We start from the raw sequence: 20,615 nt of genomic DNA, 5'->3' as shown, positions 1-20,615 counted from the left end.
GATGAATCTGCTGGTGTCCAGGCTGATGAGGTTGGCTCAGCCAAGATAGCCCAAGTTCCAAGGAAATAAAGTTCCCCACTCAAGATGAGAATCAACGTCTCACTGTCCAAACTCGATCTTGTGATTCCGTGTAGGCTGCCTTTCTACTGACAGATTCAAGGAGATTGTTGAATGATCACTTGCCTACATTCTGGCCAGGGATACAACATGTTGTGGAGAAACATGGTGAATGTTTGCTGGTATAAAAACTGAGATCTTAAGGAGATTAGGGCATTAGGGCAGGCTGGATGGTGAGGGTGGACTTTCCGTGGGTGGTGAGGGTACTTACCCATGCTGTGACCTGTGACCTCTCTGCCTAGAGGAAATCCCAGGCCAATACTTTTGGTCACACCCTTACTTTGTGACTGGCCGCCTACATGGTTCAGTTTTCTAAACTAGGTCACAGAACTAAATGGGCCAATGTAGAGCATAATTAGCTTTGTAAGAATGGAACTAAGGATGCTTAACCCGCATGCCACATCCATTTTCTGAGACAATGGACGCTCGTCACCAAAGTAGTCACCATTCTTTCCACCACTGACAGCTGCCTCTTTATGGATACATATGTCCCAGGGAGGCGGCATGAACCCAAGCTTCAGCAGGAGAGAATGCGTTGTAATTACTGAACCCCAGTGAACATCCAAGCCTGGGGTATTGTGATGGTTGTTACTAGTACTCTCAGTATGAGGGTGGGACAATGGACTGGCGTTGTCAGCGGGCAGCAGTCATCTTATATTCATATGCTACAGCAGAGCGGGACACATAGCCGCATTCAGGCCGCCGTGGGTTCACGGTCTGAACTTTGGCTTTAGACGTTTAGAAACAAAATCAGGTCTGTTGCTTAATCTTGCTCAGGTGATCCCAGTGAACTGATTCACACTAGCCAGACTCCAAAGAGATTAAAAACACACACACACACACAATTAGAGTGTCCGTTTATTAAATCCTAATGAGAGGCATGCCCTGTGCGTTCATAGGATAGGCACGTCATCAAACTAGCAAGTTCCGGGAGAAGAGCTCCAGGAGAAAGCAAATTCAAATGGGGAATTTCTTTAGTGAATGAGGGATCAGAGCAGTGGAGTTGGATGGAGTTGGATGGCCTTGGGTGTTTTCATAAAGGCTGTCATGGGCTCCAGGTCCCCTTTCTCTCCCAAAGGTGACTTCTGACAAAGCGCACAGGTGTACGCATCGGCCGGTCAGAGTGGTGCGTGCAGACAGTTCGTACACCGGCTGCTCCTTCCTCCTGCCTTGAAGACCAGCCACTACCCTGCCGCCCTTCCTTTGTCATTCCAGCCTCACCGTTTTTGTTTTAGCAGGCGTTGATGGTTGGTTATAATTCACGGGTTCACGGACTTTACTTGGCCAACTGCATTTCAGTATGGCTGCTTTCTGAGGGTTTTCAGAAAGATACCCAGTTCTCCCCCCGTCCCCCGCCATAGTCTATACTGAGTGGACCCTGTGGCTGCCTAAACGCCTTTTGTTTACAAGTCCTGCTTGACCATATTTCAGCTTTGTTGATGGGCCTGTGACCCTCTCTTCGCTGCTTTGGAAGAAAGACGGTTGGTTGTCTGTTGACAGTTGGTTCACCTCTAACCCTTAGGAAAGAGCCCAACATAAAATACTCCCTGGTTTCAAAAAGTGAGTGCAGGGACGGGCACAGGGTGATGGAGGAAATTTTACGAGCCGTGTCACTGAGGTGAAGAAGTTCTGCGTCTTCCGTGGTGGTGGGAGCAGCTTCCTGCCAGTGACCTCACGGAGGGTGGAATCCACCCGTATCTGTGCCTTTGTCTTTGCAAAGCCCCAGGTAGAGAGGGCACCCAGTGGGAGAAGCAGGAAGGGAATGGCTCCTTTTACACACTGAATGGTGCCGCCTCAGGCCAAATGGAAAAACATTTCATGTAAAGCATCATCTCCTGGAAACTGTCATTTAAGTATCTAAATGCATCGGGATATTTAGCCTGGAGAGTGGAAGGCAGGGGATTGACATTCACTCACTTAACTAACACTTATTGATCCTAATATGTGCCCGGCAATCTCATGAGGCTGCTGAGCTGGATTCATTGCTGCCTGGCCACAGAGTCGCTACTGTGGCGACAGACAGTAAACAGATAACTTACAATCCAGTCTTGCTGGCTGTCACAGAGATGGGAGGCAAGAGCAGGGTGAGTTCCCAGGGGAGAGATGTGAACCCTGCCCAGAACTTGAGGAAGGCTCCGTAAGAGCGGGGTACGGTGATCTGGGCTTGGAAGTACTGTCTTCAAATATCTGCAAGGCTGTCAGGCAGGGGAGGTCGATGGTTTATCCTCCAAGACCCAATTATCTAAGGAGATGATGTGCTTACTGTGTTTGATAAAAGATGTTCCATTCAATTTGAGACATAATTTTTAAAATATAACTTGGAAGGTTTGATCCGGCTTTGAACTTATATATTACCAACACTTGGGACTTCCCTGGTGGCGCAGTGGTTAGGAATCCGCCTGCCAGTGCAGGGGGCATGGGTTCAAGCCCTTGTCCGGCAAGATCCCACATGCCGCGGAGCAACTAAGCCTGTGCGCCTAGAGCCCGTGCTCCGCAACAAGAGAAGCCACCACAGTGAGAAGCCCGCGCACCACAACGAAGAGTAGCCCCCGCTCGCTGCAACTAGAGAAAGCCCGCGCGCAGCAAGGAAGACCCAACGTAGCCAAAAATAAATAAATAAATATATATCACCAACACTTAGTAATGGGAAAAATATAATCTCTGAATATCAGGATGTTGAACTCGTCTAGCACCACACCGAGCAAACTGAAAGAATCAAAAGAGGCTTTTATTATGTTTTCAAAGATTTACCGTCTGGAATGTAGCACCGCAGCACAGAGACGGAAGGGAGGCAGTACAGAGATAGTTAAAAAACCAAAGGGGGCACAGAGAGGGAAATGGTCAGCTTGCCAGGAGCTGTAGTAACAAGAGTCATGAACTCAGACCACTCAGTCTGAGCAGGATTTGTGCCCGGGAGGGGAAGAGACGGAGGTGGGAAGGGGAGAGGTACCAGTTCACACCAGCAAGTCCGGAAACACTCGTGGAGGTGGTTCAGATGGAGGGACCGGGAGCCCATGATTCAGTGCCAAGTACAGGTGCACCGGAGTCGGGCAACACACAAGACCGCTTTCCGGCTTCCGATCACCTTGCTGTGCTCTCACAGTGCACTTCCAGGGATGCCCCTCTGAGAATGCAAACAGTTTCTAATCATCCTCAGAAGTGCCTTGGGAGAGAGCCATCGGAGGCCAGGGGACAAGTGAAAAGTTCAATCAAAAGCCAAGGCCAGCTTCTCCCCGGCCGGCCGCGCGGGAGGGAGGCCGAGATGGCAGATGAGATCTCCAAGGCTCAGGCCGCCCGGCCTGGTGGCAACACGATCTTCGGGAAGATCATTCGCGAGGAAATCACAACCAAAATCATTTATGAGGGTGACCAGTGTCTTGCTTTCCACGACATTTCCCCTCAAGCACCAACACATTTTCTGGTGATACCCAAGAAACATACATCCCCGATTCCTTCGGCAGCAGACGGCGATGAAAGTCTTCTTGGACATTTAATGATTGTTGGCAAGAAATGTGCTGCGGATCTGGGCCTGAAGAAGCGTTATCGAGTGGTGGCGAATGAAGGTTCAGATGGGGGGCAGTCTGTCGTGTTCACCTCCATGTTCTTGGAGGTTGGCAGATGAATTGACCTCCTGAGTAAGCGTGTTGTAGGGATAATTTTCCCTTCTCTATGCAGTGATCAGGTCTGCAAGTTCCAATACGCAAAACAATACTTTTTTTGCCTGTGTATGGAGAGATTGCAGAAATAATTTTGAAAAACCCATACATAATAAAAGAAATTGTTGCATGGTCTGAATTCTGTATTTGACTTTTTTAAAATTAATTAATTAATTTATTTATGGCTGTGTTGGGTCTTCGCTTCTGTGCGAGGGCTTTCTCCAGCTGTGGCAAGCGGGGGCCGCCCTTCATCGCGGTGCGCGGGCCTCTCACTATCGCGGCCTCTCTTGTTGCGGAGCACAGGCTCCAGACACGCAGGCTCAGCAGTTGTGGCTCACGGGCCTAGTTGCTCCGCGGCACGTGGGATCTTCCCAGACCAGGGCTCGAACCCTTGTCCCCTGCATCGGCAGGCAGACTCTCAACCACTGCGCCACCAGGGAAGCCCTGACTTCTTTTTTTAAAATATTCGTTGGAATGTTTGAAGGTGGAGTTCATAATTTGGGAGGTTTTGGTTTTTTCTCCCCAAGGAGGACTCAGCATATGCACATGGCAATAATGCTGCGACTGATCTTTGAAGACAAATTTAAAATTTTCATAAAGTTAGCTTTAGCTTTGAAACATCCTTTTAGGGTAAAATATTAGTCCAGGAGAAGACTTTCTAGTCCAGTTCTCTTGTTTTCTAAGAACAAAGGAGCATGTGATGTGATTGATCCAGAAAGTGACACTTGTAGGTGTAACAAAAATGCTTTTTGTCCAGCTCACATGTTTCCCCTGGACTACTGGGTAGTGTGGAAGGGATGAAAGTAGATTTGTCACAGAATCTTTGATGACCATGTGAAGCCATGCGATGGTGTTTCCTTGTTACCTAACGCTATTGATTATAAAGACTTGAAAATATATTATTGAGAATTAACTCTCCAAATTGAAAACTCATTGTTGTGAATGTGTGTGCAAACTAGCAAAAACTTTTAAGTTTTGCATGACTCTGGCTATGGAGAGTTGGGGGTTGATCTCAGGGTTTGAGTTCTTATGTAGGCTGATAGCAAAACTTTTTTTTTTTTTTGGTCTTGCCATGAACCCTAGCCTCTCTAAGGTTGCACAGGGAAAATAGTTCTGCTTCTTTACTTTCCTTCATGTAGGCACTTTCCAGCTTCTAAAATTTATTTAATACTTCTTACCTGCTTTGTCTCTTCTCTCGTTCTCTTTATGTTTATGGGTTCCTTCCATTTTTAATCCCTAAGACCATTTCAGTAGGTTTTGACACATTTTATTGTAAATTGTTTTTCTTCTAAATGTTTAATTTTATTAGTGATTTCAAAAATTCAGGGGGAGTGGATTAGGGAAATTGGCTGTATATGTCTTACAAGTGAGTTTTTTCCAACTGTCATTTTTTTACATTGTTTATGGTGTTTAAAATATATAGTTAATGTATCAATTTTTAATTTAGTTCATATTTTTAAGGGCCTTTCCAACCCTAGGAGGATTTATAAAAAAAAATTTTCCCCTAATACTTTATGGCTTTACGTATTTTTATGACTTTTTTATGAGGGAAGGTCTGGGGCGGGGGAGGAGTTTTGGAGGGATTATATATTATATATAAGAGGCTTGAGTCTACTTTCCTTAGGCTTATTAACTTTCCCATTGATTTCATCAAACTATTGCTAATAAATCAGGTAGATAACCAAAAAAAAATAAAATAACATAAAGCCAAGGCCAACAGGATGGAGGTACCAAGACATCTCCCAAGCGCGGCTGTTAGTCTGCACAGATTCATAACTGCTTCCCAAGCAGAATGTGAGAGAGAAGGACGCTGCGGGGATGGAGGAGGGAGGGAGGGAGCAAGAGCCCCACAACAAAAAAAGCAAAGTCTAGTTGCAAAAGTAGAGCTGGGAATCCGCTGGGGCTCAGAAACATCAGTTAGTGCGCGTGTTAACTGCCTCCAGACTGGGTGTCTGCACCCCTTGGTGCAGGTCCATCGCTCTGCTGAAAGTCTCGCTGTGTTTCTCCTAACACAACATCCCAGCTGTTGGATGCTCCCCTCACTCACCCTCTCCTCCCCACCAAGCCCTCCGATCCACTGTCAGCGGGAGCTGAGTCGGAAGTGGGTTTGTCCGAACCTCCTTCAGTTGTACCTCACCTGCAGGAGGAGGCGTGCGGCCTCTGCGCTCATCCCCCAGACTTCCTGGAGGTGCTGTCCGTTTGGCTGACGCAAGAAACAAAAAGTTATACACGTGGAAGTAGAACCCTGGATCACAACACAGCAGCTTTGCGTGATGTCTTGTCCAGCCTAACCCTTTACTGTGTACGGAATTTTTTTTAACTATTTTACTCCAAGTGGAGTATGCTGCTAACTTCTCACGCTTGGGGAAGTGTTTGTTCTTCTTCCCCTCCTGCCTGGCTCCCGATCTTCAGCTCCGGTGTGTATAAACTTTCTAAGGGATGTGTTTCCCATCTACCTTCCAGTGTCCCTTTCCTTCCTCCTCTAGGTCTTTGCCTGATCTGCTTCCTCCTTCTCAGCGTTCAACGTATTAACCAGATCTCAGGGGTGACATGGGACATTTATCCGTTGCATTTCACCAGCGATGCCTTGCCGAAGTCAGCCTGCATGTGGTTCTAATACGTGAACCTTCCCTTGTCTCTTCCAAGTTTGTAAGGAGAAAGCTCTGGCATGCACATAATCAAATCTCTAGTTGCTGAAGTAATTGCGTTACATTTTTGTAAACATTCGGGTCTCACTGGTCATTCTGGTCTATAAATCCGAATAATACGCTGAAATCTATTTTGCTGGGCTTTGCAGCTAATTGCCAGAGATTTGTCAGCTTAAAATGCTTTGCTTTATTTTATTATTTTTAAAAGTCTGTCCTATTAACCAGAGGAAGACAGATACAACCCAGATTCCTTAGTATGGGGTCCCAGACATTCATCCAACACACACTTGTTGAATAACTACTGACAGCCGAGACAAAGGGTGAACTGCTGGCTGTCCAGTGGTTGTTACATATCCAACAGACTAGCATCCAGAGGAGGGATGCCCAGATTTGATTGATTTTGTCTTTTTCAGAGACCCATTGGGCCTGGGTGGGCCCTATGTGGCTCCTCTGGTTTGCAATATACGTGCAGGTTTGTTGTTTTGCTCAATTGCATAAAAATATTCTTTCTTCACAAGTATACATTTGAGTAAGTGTTCTCAGGGAAGCTTGAGCTCTTCCTAGAATTGAGGGCTCCTTGGCAAGATGCTTGGAAATACCAGCCCACAAAGATTAAGGTTGAAAAGCAGGTCTCCAGGACATCCTGTCCTCATATCCATCACGCAGGGCACAGAATCCTGACCAGAGGGAACATCTCTCTCCTTCCCTTCTAGAGCAGTTTAGAAGTTTAGGTCGGGATGTGTGGTCATTCGTGGGTGATTCTGAGACTAGTTACAAAATTTTAAAATATCTTGCTTTGTTTTCACATTTAGAATGTAAACTGAGTCCCTCAGGACTCGTCTGTTCTCTCCCCCTCCCATTGGCCTTCCTGATGCTGAGCGGGGTCCCAGTTCACAGTATTTCAGCTGAAGGAGCCTGAAAAGTGAGATGGAGTTGGTGGGATGGAAAAGAGAAGAAGTGGTGATAAGGGTGGACAGCTGGTATATAGTGATTGTTTTGTGACAGGCGCTTTCAAATGGTATATCTTTTGTCTGTATCCACCCATCAATCCATGTGTGTGTGTCATATGTAATATAGATTAGTATATAGTGTATGTTATATATGTTATAATATCTCTCTATAAGGTGGGCCTTGTTATCCTCCTTTCACAAAGGAACCTGAGACTGGGAGACAGTATATAATTTCCCCTAAGTCACTCCAGCAGGACTTGCTGGAGCCAGGATTTGAATCTGTGTCTTTATTTCTCTAAATCCCAGGCTGAGGAAACCACATCACGAAACTCGTCCAAAAGCAAAGTCAGTCCTCAGAGAACAGCAACACACCTTCCCTTGAAAAATCACTTCTCTCTTCACCTTCAGAGCCCTTCTTCCAATTAGACTAAAGGGCAAGATCTGGGTTGCTGTTTCCTAGTGATGATTCAGTCATCAGTGTGGAGTGTTGCGCTCAGATGCTTTTTATGTAAAATACTTGCTATATGTTTGGGCACTTAAGATGTATATTTCAGGTGGTCAGAAAACTTGCTTATACGTGTTACTTGATTTTGCAGTTACTCCGGGTCAGTGAGACAGGCCTGAACTTCTGCCCAGCCCTGCCGAGTTCCACAGGGTCTGGACAGCAGATTTTCTATCCTCTGCATCCCCTTGCAGCTCTGTGGTGGAGCAGAGGGCTGAACAGAGGCTACTGGATGTGACCATAGTGGGACTTGGTTGAGTAGAGACCCGGGTTCACTTTTCTCCATCCTTCTCTCCCACCAACAGGCCAAAGTGGTCCCAAGCATGCTCCTGCCATCTGTCTTTCCAGAAGCCAGGCTGGGGTGGAACATTAGGTGTTGATTTTCTAACTGTAAGGACACAACTTCCCAGAGCTGCTTCCCCAAGGGGGGACCATGTCCACTGAAAAGAGAAGTTTTAATTGCCAGGTGCCACAGTGACGTGTCGGGGCCACTCTCAGACCCACCCTTACCCCTGTGTTCTCCACCACGGTTGACGGCAGCCCCCGTGTCCGTGCTGGGGACCTGGGAGGCATCCTGGCCTTCCCTCTCCACACCGCTGATCACCTAATCTTCCCGGCTTTCCCTCTGAACTCTTTTAGAATCTGTTCCCCCGATCCAACTACCACCACCTGCGCCGTCCTGTCCTTCCTTTGCCAGAGCACAGCTGCTAACTTGTCTCCTGCCTCAGAGCCACCTTCCTCACAGCTGCAAAGCCAGCCGCCTGCCTATATGGCTTCCCTGTCTACACCTTTATCCATTTGTCCATCAGTGGACACACAGATTGTTTCCATGTCTTGGCTATAGTGAATAATGCTGCAGTGAACATGGGAGCATGCATATCTCTTCAAGGCACTGATTTCATTTCCTTTGGGAATATATCCAGAAGAGGGATTCCTGGATCACATGGTAGTTCCATTTTTAATTTTTTGAGAAACCTCCGTAACATTTTCCATACTGGCTGCCCCATTTTGCATTCCCACCAACGGTGCACAAGAGTTTCATTTTCTCCACATCCCCACACTTGTTAACTTCTATTTTTCTGATAATAGCCGTCCTAACAGGTGACATCTCATTGCCTACCAGCACTTCTGATACCAGCTCCTTCCCGTCTTCTCTGTGTCTGTCTCTGGTACCAAAAGCCGTAAGGAAAGGCAGAACCTTAAATCTGTAATTCAGAGGTCCAAGAAATATGCAAGAACATAGAAGATTGAGGTGAATTATAATAAAGTTACATAAAAGGGGAAAAGAGGTAACAACTGATCATTATTTGCAAATCTTTTCAGCAGGTGTCCATTTTTATAGGGACGCATATACATGGCCGAGGGCAAGCAAGGAGGAAGAACGTCCCTTAATGTAGCATAATTACCACAGTCAAGTCTCAGGACCTCTCAGCAGGAGCTCTTATGCTATCACAGCATTTCATTTTCCAAGAATAACTGTGCCCTGGTGAACCAGCCATGGTTGGCCATGGCCAATTTTCACATTCATTTATGTTAGAAGTGCTCTTCATGGAAAACCTCCTTTATGAACCTTGTCCACAAGACGAAAGTGGCATTTTAGATAACCCATTGCTTTCTCTCTACAAACACAGGCCAGGTTGCCCCCAGCACCTGGCCCTGCACACTGGGTTCTTCTGGAACATCTGTCAATGACACAGAGCATTGCTTTTTTGCCACCTCCTGAGAGGGGTGAGGTACAGGAGGGAGGAGTTGGGGTAGGTGGGAACTTTGACAGCTCCCTGGGCTGGGCAGTGGTGGGCTATCCTTCATCCGTCATCCATGTCTCTGTTTCAGAGCTGATCCGGGGGCTCAGCAGCCAACGATGAAGCCTCTTTTTCAAGAACGTCCTTGTTCATCCAAACATTTACCCAGGATCTGCCACGGGTAGACCCTGGGCTGGACACTGAAAATCCAAAGACAAGAGTAAGACATAAGACGCGGTCCTGCCTTAAGGAGCTTGTGGACAGGTCAGGGCAGCGTGCAGTGTAGGAAGTGTCACCACGGAGCTCTGTCCGCGGCCGTGGGGACACAGAGCAGGGCACCGACCCCACCTGGCAGCTGGGCACTGGGTCTTACTAGTAACACGGCAGCCGGTCTCCAGGGGTGTGCCAGAGTCGATGGAAGGGGCCAGGGGAGGGCAGCCCAGGTCGAGTGCATACCTTTACCTTGGTCCAGAAACAAAAAGTGCCCAGTGGGCAGCGAACCAACCCCAAGCATCTTAGCTACTAGACCCAGAGTGTGGGAAATGAGGCTGGGGAAGTAGCGTCCAGTCGCCAGGTTCTGTTTGCAGATGAAGGGACCGGTGGGCAAATGAAATTTCCTGCAGGGAGAATGCGAAGTCAAGACTGAAACATAAGGTTCAGTTCTCAAGCCTCCTTCCCTTTAGTGAACAGGCAAAACAGTTAAGAACACAGACCCGGAATCGGACAGGTAGGGCTGGCGTCCTGACTTTGCTGCAAGTTAGTTTCTCTGCCTTTTTTAAAAAAATATAAATTTATTTATTTAATTTTGGCTGTGTTGGGTCTTCGTTGCTGCGCGAGGGTTTCTCTAGTTGTGGCGAGCATGGACTGCTCTTAGTTGCGGTGTGCGGGCTTCTCATTGCGGTGGCTTCTCTTGCTGTGGAGCACGGGCTCTAGGCGCGTGGGCTTCAGTAGTTGTAGCACTCAGGCTCAGTAGTTGTGGCGCATGGGCTTAGATGCTCCGCAGCATGTGGGATCTTCCCGGACCAGGGCTCGAACCCATGTCCCCTGCCTTGGCAGGCGGATTCTTAACCACTGTGCCACCAGGGAAGCCCCGTTTCTCTACCTTTAAAATGAGGATTGTATGAGGGACTGTATACACAGATCTGGTGTGAGGGGACCACAAGGAATAGCACCAGGACCTTGAGATTTATAGCAGCTGAGCCGTAAGCACCCTTAGACCCTCGGTGATTGGGGGAGGGAGAAAGCAGTTACCACACCCAATGGAGTCTGGTAGAGTCCCCTCCCTTGAGAGCAGCCTGGCCCTCAGCCCAGGGCTGTAACCAGCCTGAGCGCTGGATGGAAAGGCTCAGGGCAACACTCACCCTGCCCTGACTTCCTCCTTCCTCCCTCATCTCCCCTGGGGCCCGCACTGGCCAACCCCCTACCAGACGCCAGAGAGTTCAACTCTCAGTCAACCCTCCGTACAGGTCAGCCTCCCGGGGACAGAGCAGAGTGGAGGGTGGCTCTGAAGGACACAGGGAAGGTGTTGGGGAAGCACACCTCCAGGGGGAGTGAGGGGTTTTTTGTTTTCGTTTTTTTGTATTTTTTTATATTTTTTTAATTTTATTTTTTTTAATCCTTTTTTTTGGCCGCACCACGCACCACGCGGCATGTGGGATCTAGTTCCCCGACCAGGGATTGAACCCATGCCCCCTGCAATGGAAATGCAGAGTCCCAACCACTGGACCACCAGGGAAGTGCCTGGGAGAGTGAGGTTTAAGTGAGATAATACAGCAAAGCGCCTTGGTGCAGTTTTTGACCCCAAATAAGTGCTCAGTCGAAGCTACACTAGAATCTAGTAGTATGTTTGTGTAAGTGTGCCAAGGTAGATGAGATGGCAGACTAAGTAGCAAAGGGAAGACGGGAGGTGGGAGCATTCTCTCTAGACGGCCATCCTGAGGCTGGGATGGATGTGATGGATGAGCCCATGAAGGCGAGTTGCCCGTGTTGGGCGTGACAATCTGTTGTTGGGTTGTCAAGTTTAGATGTTGTTCTGAACCATGGGCTTTTAGGCTTAGAACAATTGGGAGTGGCTTTATCGTCTTTGAGAACCCACAGTGAGATCATCTGTAGATTATTTAAATGGTTTGATAACGTGAAATATGAACACAGACATGAAATCTGCAAATGGGTGATCCAGGACCACGGAAGTCAGCATTCTGTATACGGAAAGAGAAACAACTCAAAGTCTTTCTCCTAATCGAACCCACCACACAAACCTGCTCACGAAATAGCCTGACCAGGGAACTCTGTGAACCTTCTAGATCTGAGGAAGGTTTTACAACTTCTCCTTGCCCTTCTGTTCTGTTTCAGCCCTTATTTAAAAATGTTCTGTCTTAATTTTAACTCAGTCCCCAGACTCCATCCGTTTCCTTTCCTTCCATCCTCAGTACAGACACATAAACACAGTGTTCTTTACTCCCCCTCCCCCCCTCAAAAGAGGAGCTAAAACCAGAAGAAATCAGGATTACTTTAAGAAAATTGGCACAAGAAGATTAAATCTTTCTTGGAATTTTCTTGAAGATTTTTTTTCCTTGAAAAGAAAGCCAAACTGTAAAGTAAAACACAGTCCGTTGTTAATAAACAAAAACCTCACACATCTAAAATTTCGTTATTTTCCGAGATGAACTAACATTTTGCCCTGTCTGCTTTTCCTAATATGCACATTTCATGTAGCCCAAATCCTCATTATGGGAAACATTTCCATATCCCTTTCTCAGCTGCAGGCTTTCCTGGGTAGTGAAGTATGTGCTTCGTGGTTTCAGAAGCACTGGCTCTTACTTCGCCAAAAGGAGCAAATCTTTAAAAATGAAATTTTCCAGGCACTTAGCCCCTAAATCCACCTTGTAGAGATAGATGATTCTGAATCTTATCAGCCCACAGAATGTCTCACAGCCTTTAAAAGTGTCATCGGCCGTTCCCCTGTGCAGCATGACCAGTGATGCTGTGTAGGGCGGCAGGAGCGGCTGAAAATTTGTACTAAAAGCTGTGTTTTGAACCTTCATTAAATTTCCTACTTGCTGGCAGCCTAAATCCCTCGAAGGCCTGGAGTCTGTTGATTCCCGTTCACTTGTTCTCATTAAACTGGTCTCTAGGCTGTAGCTGTGCTTTGAACAAAGTTGGGCTGCGTGGGAAGATTCAGGGCTCGTCTGGGGGCGGGACTCTCTCACTGTGGCTGCTGCCACCCTGTGGGTTGTCTCGGGCCCGGAACCAAGTTCTGCGCCGTCCAGCTTTGCGCTTGGCCCACCAGAATCCAGCCTCGCCCTCTGCCCTGTCCGTCACTTATGGCCTCAGCCTCAATCTCACCCCTTCCCGATGTCCAGTCCCAACCAGAGGCTGCCCCTGCCTGCCCGCCGTGGGCCTCAAGTGTAGACCAGCCAAGCAAATTGGGGGAGGAAGCATAGACCCACAGCATCTTAAAGCCAGAAAGAATATTAGGAATTTTCTAGTCTGGCCTGTTCGTGTTTAGATGAGGACATTTTGGTCCAGAAAATGCATCATTGGCCTTTAATGGTAAAGGTCACCTCAGAGCCCGTAGCAGACCTGGGAGTGAGAACCCACAATTTCATGGCAGGAATTGTATTTGGGGTATTTAACAAAAATTCCTACTTCTATTATGACTGTCAGTACCTCTAGAACTAGAAGTTTCTTGCACCAACATCCTAGTATCCTCTTTTTTTTTTTTTCCTTTCTTAAATGCTTTTTGGCCGTGCCACGCGTCTTGCAGGATCTTAGTTCCCCAACTGGGGATCAAACCCAGGCCCTCAGCAATGAAAGCGCCGAATCCTAACCACTGGACCCCCAGGGAATTCCCATATGATCTTTTAAAAATCAACTTTGAGACTTCCCTGGTGGCACAGTGGTTGGGAGTCCGCCTGCCGATGCAGGGGACGCGGGTTCGTGACCCGGTCCGGGAGGATCCCACGTGCCGCGGAGCGGCTGGGCCCGTGAGCCATGGCCGCTGGGCCTGCACGTCCGGAGCCTGTGCTCCGCAGCGGGAGAGGCCACGGCAGTGAGAGGCCCGTGTATCGAAAAAAAAAAAAAATCAACTTTGAAACAGTTCAATGGAAAAAGGGTCATGGTATTAAAATTTGTCAACTTCTGCTTACTGCATATTAATGGGCAAAACTGTAACCCTCCAGATACCTGAACTGGGCACGGGAGGCGATGCTCTGCAGTCTGGGGCCACTTGAGGCAATTTGGTGACTCAAGTGTATAAAATTTCCCTTTCTTCCTTGGATGATTTATTAAATAAAATGAACCTGGAAAGGTCTTGCAGTGTATACCAAACATATATTTGGTTTGTTTCACTAACCCATCATCTATTAGGGACCATATCCCAGGCAGTAAGATCAATAACGTTTATACACAGAGGGCGGCCTGGTAGGTGTTCAGGGCGTGCAGGACTCTGGTGAATACCGTGCAAAGCGTTAAGATGTGTTGACCCTCAGGCACCACCAGGGTTAACCCTTTTAGCTACCTGTGAAGTCACAATTTTACTTCTGTGCCACGTGTGCCCAGAGAACGTGTGGGTCCTTTGCTGAGATTGCGTCTGTAGCGCACACGGTGCAGGCGTCCTCCACTCCAGGGAAGACAGCTCTTCCTCCCAGGCAGGATGTCAAGCCACCACGTGGTGTTGGGTCCTCAGCCGGTTCAGATCCTCACAAGAGATCCTCTTGTCTTCCAGGCTCTGTGGCTACCCTCCTTTCTATGACGAAAATGACTCCAAGCTCTTTGAGCAGATTCTCAAGGCGGAATATGAGTTCGACTCCCCCTACTGGGACGACATCTCCGACTCCGGTAGGTCTCTCGGCTCCTGGGACCCCGACGCCCAGCCCACCTGAGTCTCCAGCAGCCCCCGGGGGCTCAGAACGGTCCTGAGGCTCCTGAGGATGCTACGCACTTAGACTTGACTTGAGAAGCGAGGAGAGGCTTGGGACACGTGTGGGACACGTGCCCCGAGCCAGGCTGAGGGATGGGGACTCGCTTCTCCACCACTCCTGGCCGTACCCTGATCTGGGTGCCCTGGAGTGAGACAGTATTAGCTCGAGTTTATTGGGCTTACTTACTGTGTGCTGTGCACTCTAAGCTCCGCATGTGTGCCTAGTTCACCCAGTCCTCAGGACAGCCTATCAGGTGGGGATTACTATTAGCCCCATTTGACAGATGAGGAAACTGAGGCCCCGGAAGGTGAAATAACAGCTAGTAAGTGGCAGAGCTGGGGTTTGAGCCCACGTCCTCACTCCAGAGCCCAAGTCTCAGCGTCTGTGCAACACAAAACATTCCCAGGGAAGTTCACCATTTCCTCCTCAGGGATAAAAATCAAACCCAAGGCCCACGTAAGCAGATGGAATGTCTCCAGCCTCAGTTTCCTCCCTGACAAGATGAGGATGGTAATAATACCACTCCCACCCTGGTGGGTGGTGTAAGGATCACATGAAATAATGAATGAGCTATTCAAATATCCCATTTTATTATTTGTGTTATTTCCTCCTAACTGGAAATGCCCTGCTTTCTTCCTCAATCTTCCAAAACCTGGGACCGGGCTATAGTTCTCCAAGGCTTGCAGGAAAGAGCCACATGGGGAGTAGTTTACTCCTGAGTCAGGAAGGGCCCCAGCTGTCCCCCGGAAGTCCAGCCCTGTGGGCAGTGAGCTGCCAGACGCCACAAGGCGACAGATTTCCCGCCTGGCACGTGTCATCTTCTGGTTCTGGGTCCCAACCTCTCATGTTCTCGGTGTCCTGCTCCGGGTCATACCTGGTCCTGGGCCTCCAAGCAGTTTTGCTTCCCCACCAGGGCACATCTCCTGCACCGTAATTTCCTGCTCGCTGGTTGTAATCATCCACGGGGGCTGCAGAGGGGGCTTCTGGAGGGCTGTGCATCCACAGTGGATGCTCGGGCGACTTTGTTGAATCGGTGAGCTCCTAACGTGAGGACGTCAACAAAACAGCTCCCTAAGGCAGCAGTGAGCTGAGTGAGAGGCACCTGGCGACAAAGATATTTCACCTTTTCCCCGAAACAAAGGCGCCACTAGCTGCCGGCGGGAAGGGACTTCGAGCTGGGAAGGCAGGGTCCCAGGCCTGGCCGGGCTGCTCCTCGTTCACTGGGTCACCACTCAGAAACCCAAACCTTGTCTTCCCTTTTCCCCAGATGCTGGTACCACCTGCCTTTTTGTCCCAGGTCCCGAGTGTCCATGGAAGGCTGGTCTCGTGTTTCCATGGTAACCTTGATACCCACAGAGGCACCCTGGTATCATATTGTCATATCTCAAGCCACAAACTGACTCCCCCTCTTGTGCCTTCCTTTTGAACAGCAAAAGACTTCATTCGGAACCTGATGGAGAAAGATCCAAATAAAAGATACACATGCGAGCAGGCAGCTCGGCACCCGTGGTAAGAAGAATCACCCGCTAGAGATGCCAGTCAGCTGGGGCTTCGTTGTGAAAGCCACGGGTGAAGCTTGCATCCCATGTGGCCGGTGGCTTTCATCCTTTCCCCAAACCAACACTCGAGGACACAGTCTTCTGAAGGCACTAATTGCAGACGCACAAAAGAGAGCTGTAGCTTTTTCGCTTCATGCGAAGTATTTTAGGATCATTTTTAGTGAGGGTGATTCCCAAAGGAGGCATTAAGAGTGGAGTTTTATTCCTTGAACTTATTACTCAGTCCGTAAATGAATTGAGGTCACATGTTCTTTTCCTTTTAAGATGCTTTTCAATTTAGTGTTTCTTCACCTCCAGAGGGATGAGTTGATAGTTTACAGTTTACGACATCCTGGACTACATTTCCTGCCGTGCCCCGAGGCCACCTTGTTTTTGTGCCACTTACTAGGGTTGAACCCAGTGACTTTGGGTTTATACTTCTCTGCGCCTGGATTTTCTCATCTTTAAAGTGAGCATAACAATACCTAGTTTACAGGATTGAAGTAAGCAGTGACTGAGGTCATACACACACAGAAAGGGTTTAGTGCATCTGGCACGTAGCAATTGCGTCATTAAGCTCTTCTTATTTAAAGCACCGTGAACCTCCTTTTTGAAACAAAGGCCAGGAGTAGTAAAATAGCCGATACAATGCTCAGACTTGTCTCCTTGACTTCAGGAGACATCTGCCCCAACCAGTCCTCTAGAACACTGTTCCCTGTTGATTCTACCGTCTCCTGCAGCATTTTCTCCGGAGGCTCATGTGCCGATTAGCCTTCCAAAGGGGACCTGCCCAAGGTCCTTTCCTGACGAGTTTCACAGTATTTTAATGTATAATAACAGCCGTCATTTATCATCTATGATGTCCCAGGCCCTGTGCTAATCATATTAAAATATCACCGCATTTTTTCTTTTATGATAATCCTGTAAGGTAGTTTTTTGTCTCCATTTCTGAGATAAGGAAATATATGTAGAAAGATAAAGAAACTTAGGCAACAGGACACAACTAGCTAACAGCAAAGCCAGAAATGTTTCCAGGCAGAACTGTCAGATTCCAAAATGATGCTCTTCACCCCAAACTGACAAGAGAAGGAAAGGGGAAGGAAGGAATTTTCTGAAAAGGAGGCAGTTTTGATTGTGTGTCAGCCTGATATTTTTTTAATAAGTCACTTTGGATGATAGGTCAAAGTATGTGACAGTGAAGATATGAAAGTTTTTCTTATTTTATAAGCAGTTGGCTTTTACAGCTATATGAGACTTTTTCCCCAGTTTTACAGAGATAACTGGCGTCAGCACTGTGTAAGTTTAAGGTGTCAGAGCATAATAACTTGGCATCCATATATGTTGCAAAATGACTACCACAATAAGTTTACTTAATATCCATTGCCTAATATGTTAGTTACAAAAAAAAAAAAATTTTTTTTCCTTGTGGCGAGAACTTTCAGGATTTTACTCTTAACAACTTTCAAGTATGCCATAAAGCAGTGTTAACCATTGTCACCCGGTTGTACGTTACAACCCCAGTACTTATTTATCTTTCATGTAGGAGGCTTTTGAGGTTATCTTAGAGAGGAGGAAAATGACCTCAAAAGAAGGGAAGTGATTTGCTTCCTAGAACTTGTTCACTGATCCAGCCTCACTCTGTGGAAGGCAGGAAGGCCAGTTAAAACCTCATCTCTCCTTCACCAGACATTTTTGAAAAAAAGCAAAGAAGAGAAAGGTCAGTTTCACTGTCAGGGGCCTGGCAGAGGGGCAAGGTGGGCTCAGAATCAAGCAGGACTTCACGGAGATGCCAGCCTCACCCGGGCCATCCAGGGTAGGGTGGGGATTCCAGGCTGGACCAGCCAGGGGGGCTTCAACTCTGCACCCTCCTCAGCGTTCATGGAGACCCCTCCCCTCCCCGGATTCCAGCCAGACAAGCTGTGGTGACCACAGGAACTGGGATGGATCCCAGGAGTTTGGGATACACACCAGGCATCACCAAGCCTGTTTTGAGCAAGTGACTAGAAAAGTGTACAATCAGAGCCGTGCAGGTAGAACAGACCGTGTACAAAGCACAAAAACACCCAAAGGCGAGGAGAAGAGTTTAATGATCTGTGTGTGGAGAAGAAGAGCCAGACAGGCCTGATGGAGTGGAATTGATATAAATGCCATGGCCTTTGTTAGTTTAGAGGCAGCAATAGGGAAGCGAGAGAGGGTCGGGAGACCCAGATGAAATGGGGGTGCCTATAGCTTTAAGTGTGTGTGTGCGGATTCATAGGGAAGTCTCCTGTCTCAGGGGCGTTGTTCAGTTCCTAGGACAGTCAGGGTGACATCCAAAGTCCCTTCCAGTGCTGAGACTCCACGCCTCCGGTCTTGTGGGTGAATGATGCTGAAGCTGGGAGCGCTGAGCATCCCATGTGATCCCTGGCCGACGGGAGCAGCAGCGTGATTGCGGTGCCTATTTTTTTTTAAGTTTTTTTCTCTCTTTTCTTTCTTTTTTTTTTAACACCTTTATTGGAGTATAATTTACATGGTTGCGTTAGTTGCTGCTGTAGAACAAAGTGAATCAGCTCTACATATATGTATATCCCCGCACAGTTGCCCGTTTGAGGAAGGTCGTGAGCTGTCGTGAGCCGAGGTGGCGTTACCTCCAAGAAGAGTGTTTAACAGCGGCCTCTGGGCCACCGTGTGCCCCGCTTGGTCCTTATCCAGAGGCAGCGCGCCCTGGCACTGTGGGAAGTGAGCACGGAACATTCCTAGAATAACTGAAAATTTGCATTTTCCTCCCCTCTCAGCCTTTTGCTCACCCACAGGGAAGGGAGTCTCCCTGACACCCCGCCACCCGGCCTGTTTGGTTTGGAGCGGGCTCTGCCCCCTCGTCAGTGCTCAGCCCGAGAATTCCGTCCTTCCTACCACTTCTGCCCCCTGGTTTCCAAGAAGGAGCTGACCACCCCAAGGTGGAGCTGGCGTCCTTTTCTGAGGATGCAGCTGTTACAAACAGGAGGAAACACTCATGTGAGGCCTCCAGGAGGAGAGGCTGAATAACGACATCTGCTCCCCAGCTTCCTCGTGCCTGGGCTTTCGGGTGGACTTGCTCATTCACGTATTTCTCTTCACTGATGTGCATCTGGGGAAATCAGGCAATTGACGGTTGTTGGAGATGGAAGCCTGCCTGGCCTTGGTTCGTTTCTGAGTATCGTCTGAGCTGTGTCTTTTCAACCCTGCTGGGAAAACTAGAGGAGTCTATCTAGGGGGGGTCTTGCTCTGAGCTGGGAATAGCAGACTGTACGGTATTCTAAACTTAGGCCCAGCCTGGCACAGACTTACCTTCCAGAGTCCACCAGCCATGTTTTCGGTTCCTAAAAGGAAAGGCTGGTGGTGGGAACATATTTTTTATCCCGGGCTGGTTTCCTATCTGAATAAGCCCCAAGCTTGTTCCTCTCATGTCCTAAATCGGTTGAACACGGCAGTCTGTGCCCAGTCTGGTCTGTGTCCAGGGCCCTCGGAGTCGGACCTGACGGGCTCTGCCAGCCACCAGCCAGCCAGAAAGTATGGTCAGTGTCCCCGGCATCTGTCTGCCCCTTAACAGTTCCAAGATCCAAGAAATTACTTCTGAGGCATCAGGCATCAGCTCAGAATTGAATAGTTTGGTGCTAAAGGAAAGGGAAGATGGATGGCTTCAAGCCCAGAAAAGACTGAGCAAAATGCAACTTCCTGTGAGATTGGGGGAGGCCGAGCGGTCAAATGTAGAGCAAAGGTGGCATTGAGGTTGAGAAGGGGTGTGAGGGAGAAGAATGGGCTGGAGGAAAAAAAAAAAAAAAGAATGGGCTGGAGGGACCCCCAGCTCATCAACGAGACTGGCGACTGTAAGCCCAGAGAGAAGAGGGAGGTGTAAGAACGGATGGGGGGCGGGGCGGGGGGGGGGGGGCAGAGAAGAGGTATGATAAAGCAGAGGGAGGAAGTAATAGGATGAGGGGGGACTCTGAGGACAGGAGGTCGAAACTAAACCTCCCTTCCTCCCTGCTAATAGAAGGCTAAGGTCAAGCAAGAACTAGAGAAAAGATTGCCCAGTGTTGTAAAGGACCCAGTGGAAGGCAGCGGTGACATGGTTCTTGCGGTTCTGAGAACTTTTCTAGGAAATGCAGGAGTAGGTGTGCCAAGCAGGGCCGAGCTGAGGCTGGGAACCCTGTCACTGAGCACAGAGAAGATGAGGGGCCCCGGGGGGAGGGAGGGGAGTAGAACGTGGCAGAGCTCAGGTCAGCCGGGATGGAGCCAGAAGGGAGCAGTGGGCCCCGGGTGTGAGCAGGTCCATGGACCAGAGATCCTGGGGATGCCAGAGGGGCTGGGGGGAGGAGGCTGGGGGGAGACCCTGGGTAGGGGTCTGGTGCTCAGACCAGGTGGGGGGACACGCTTGAGACCTCAGAGGTGAGACACGGCGGGTAGGAAGCTGGGGGAGGGGGAGAAAGAGGAGAGCTGAATTCAGGTTGTGTTGTCCTTGTGGACTCTGATGTTGCAGGAATGGGGGTGAAAAGGGGAAGAAGGGGGAGCCGGGCAGAGTGGC

The 20,615-nt window shown here is 48.6% G+C and overlaps 2 protein-coding genes across 2 annotated transcripts in view; both read left to right on the top strand.

Annotated features, from left to right (window-relative positions):
• Nucleotides 1-20,615, top strand: part of CAMK1D (calcium/calmodulin dependent protein kinase ID) — a 424,335-nt gene that overhangs the window by 394,851 nt on the left and 8,869 nt on the right. The window contains exons 7-8 of the mRNA XM_032621492.1: nt 14,342-14,454; nt 15,968-16,046. Coding sequence (XP_032477383.1) covers nt 14,342-14,454; nt 15,968-16,046 — 192 coding nt within the window. The remainder of the gene's footprint in view (nt 1-14,341; nt 14,455-15,967; nt 16,047-20,615) is intronic.
• On the top strand, nt 3,380-3,739 carry LOC116748465 (histidine triad nucleotide-binding protein 1-like). The gene has a single exon (XM_032621495.1). The coding sequence runs from the start codon at nt 3,380-3,382 to the stop codon at nt 3,737-3,739; it is 360 nt and encodes a 119-aa protein (XP_032477386.1).

Source organism: Phocoena sinus, chromosome 2 (genome assembly GCF_008692025.1).
Source record: "Phocoena sinus isolate mPhoSin1 chromosome 2, mPhoSin1.pri, whole genome shotgun sequence".
In the NCBI taxonomy this organism is placed as follows: Eukaryota; Metazoa; Chordata; class Mammalia; order Artiodactyla; family Phocoenidae; genus Phocoena; species Phocoena sinus.
The sequence above is the reverse complement of the archived record's forward strand: the minus strand, read 5'-3'. Positions and strand labels throughout refer to the sequence as shown.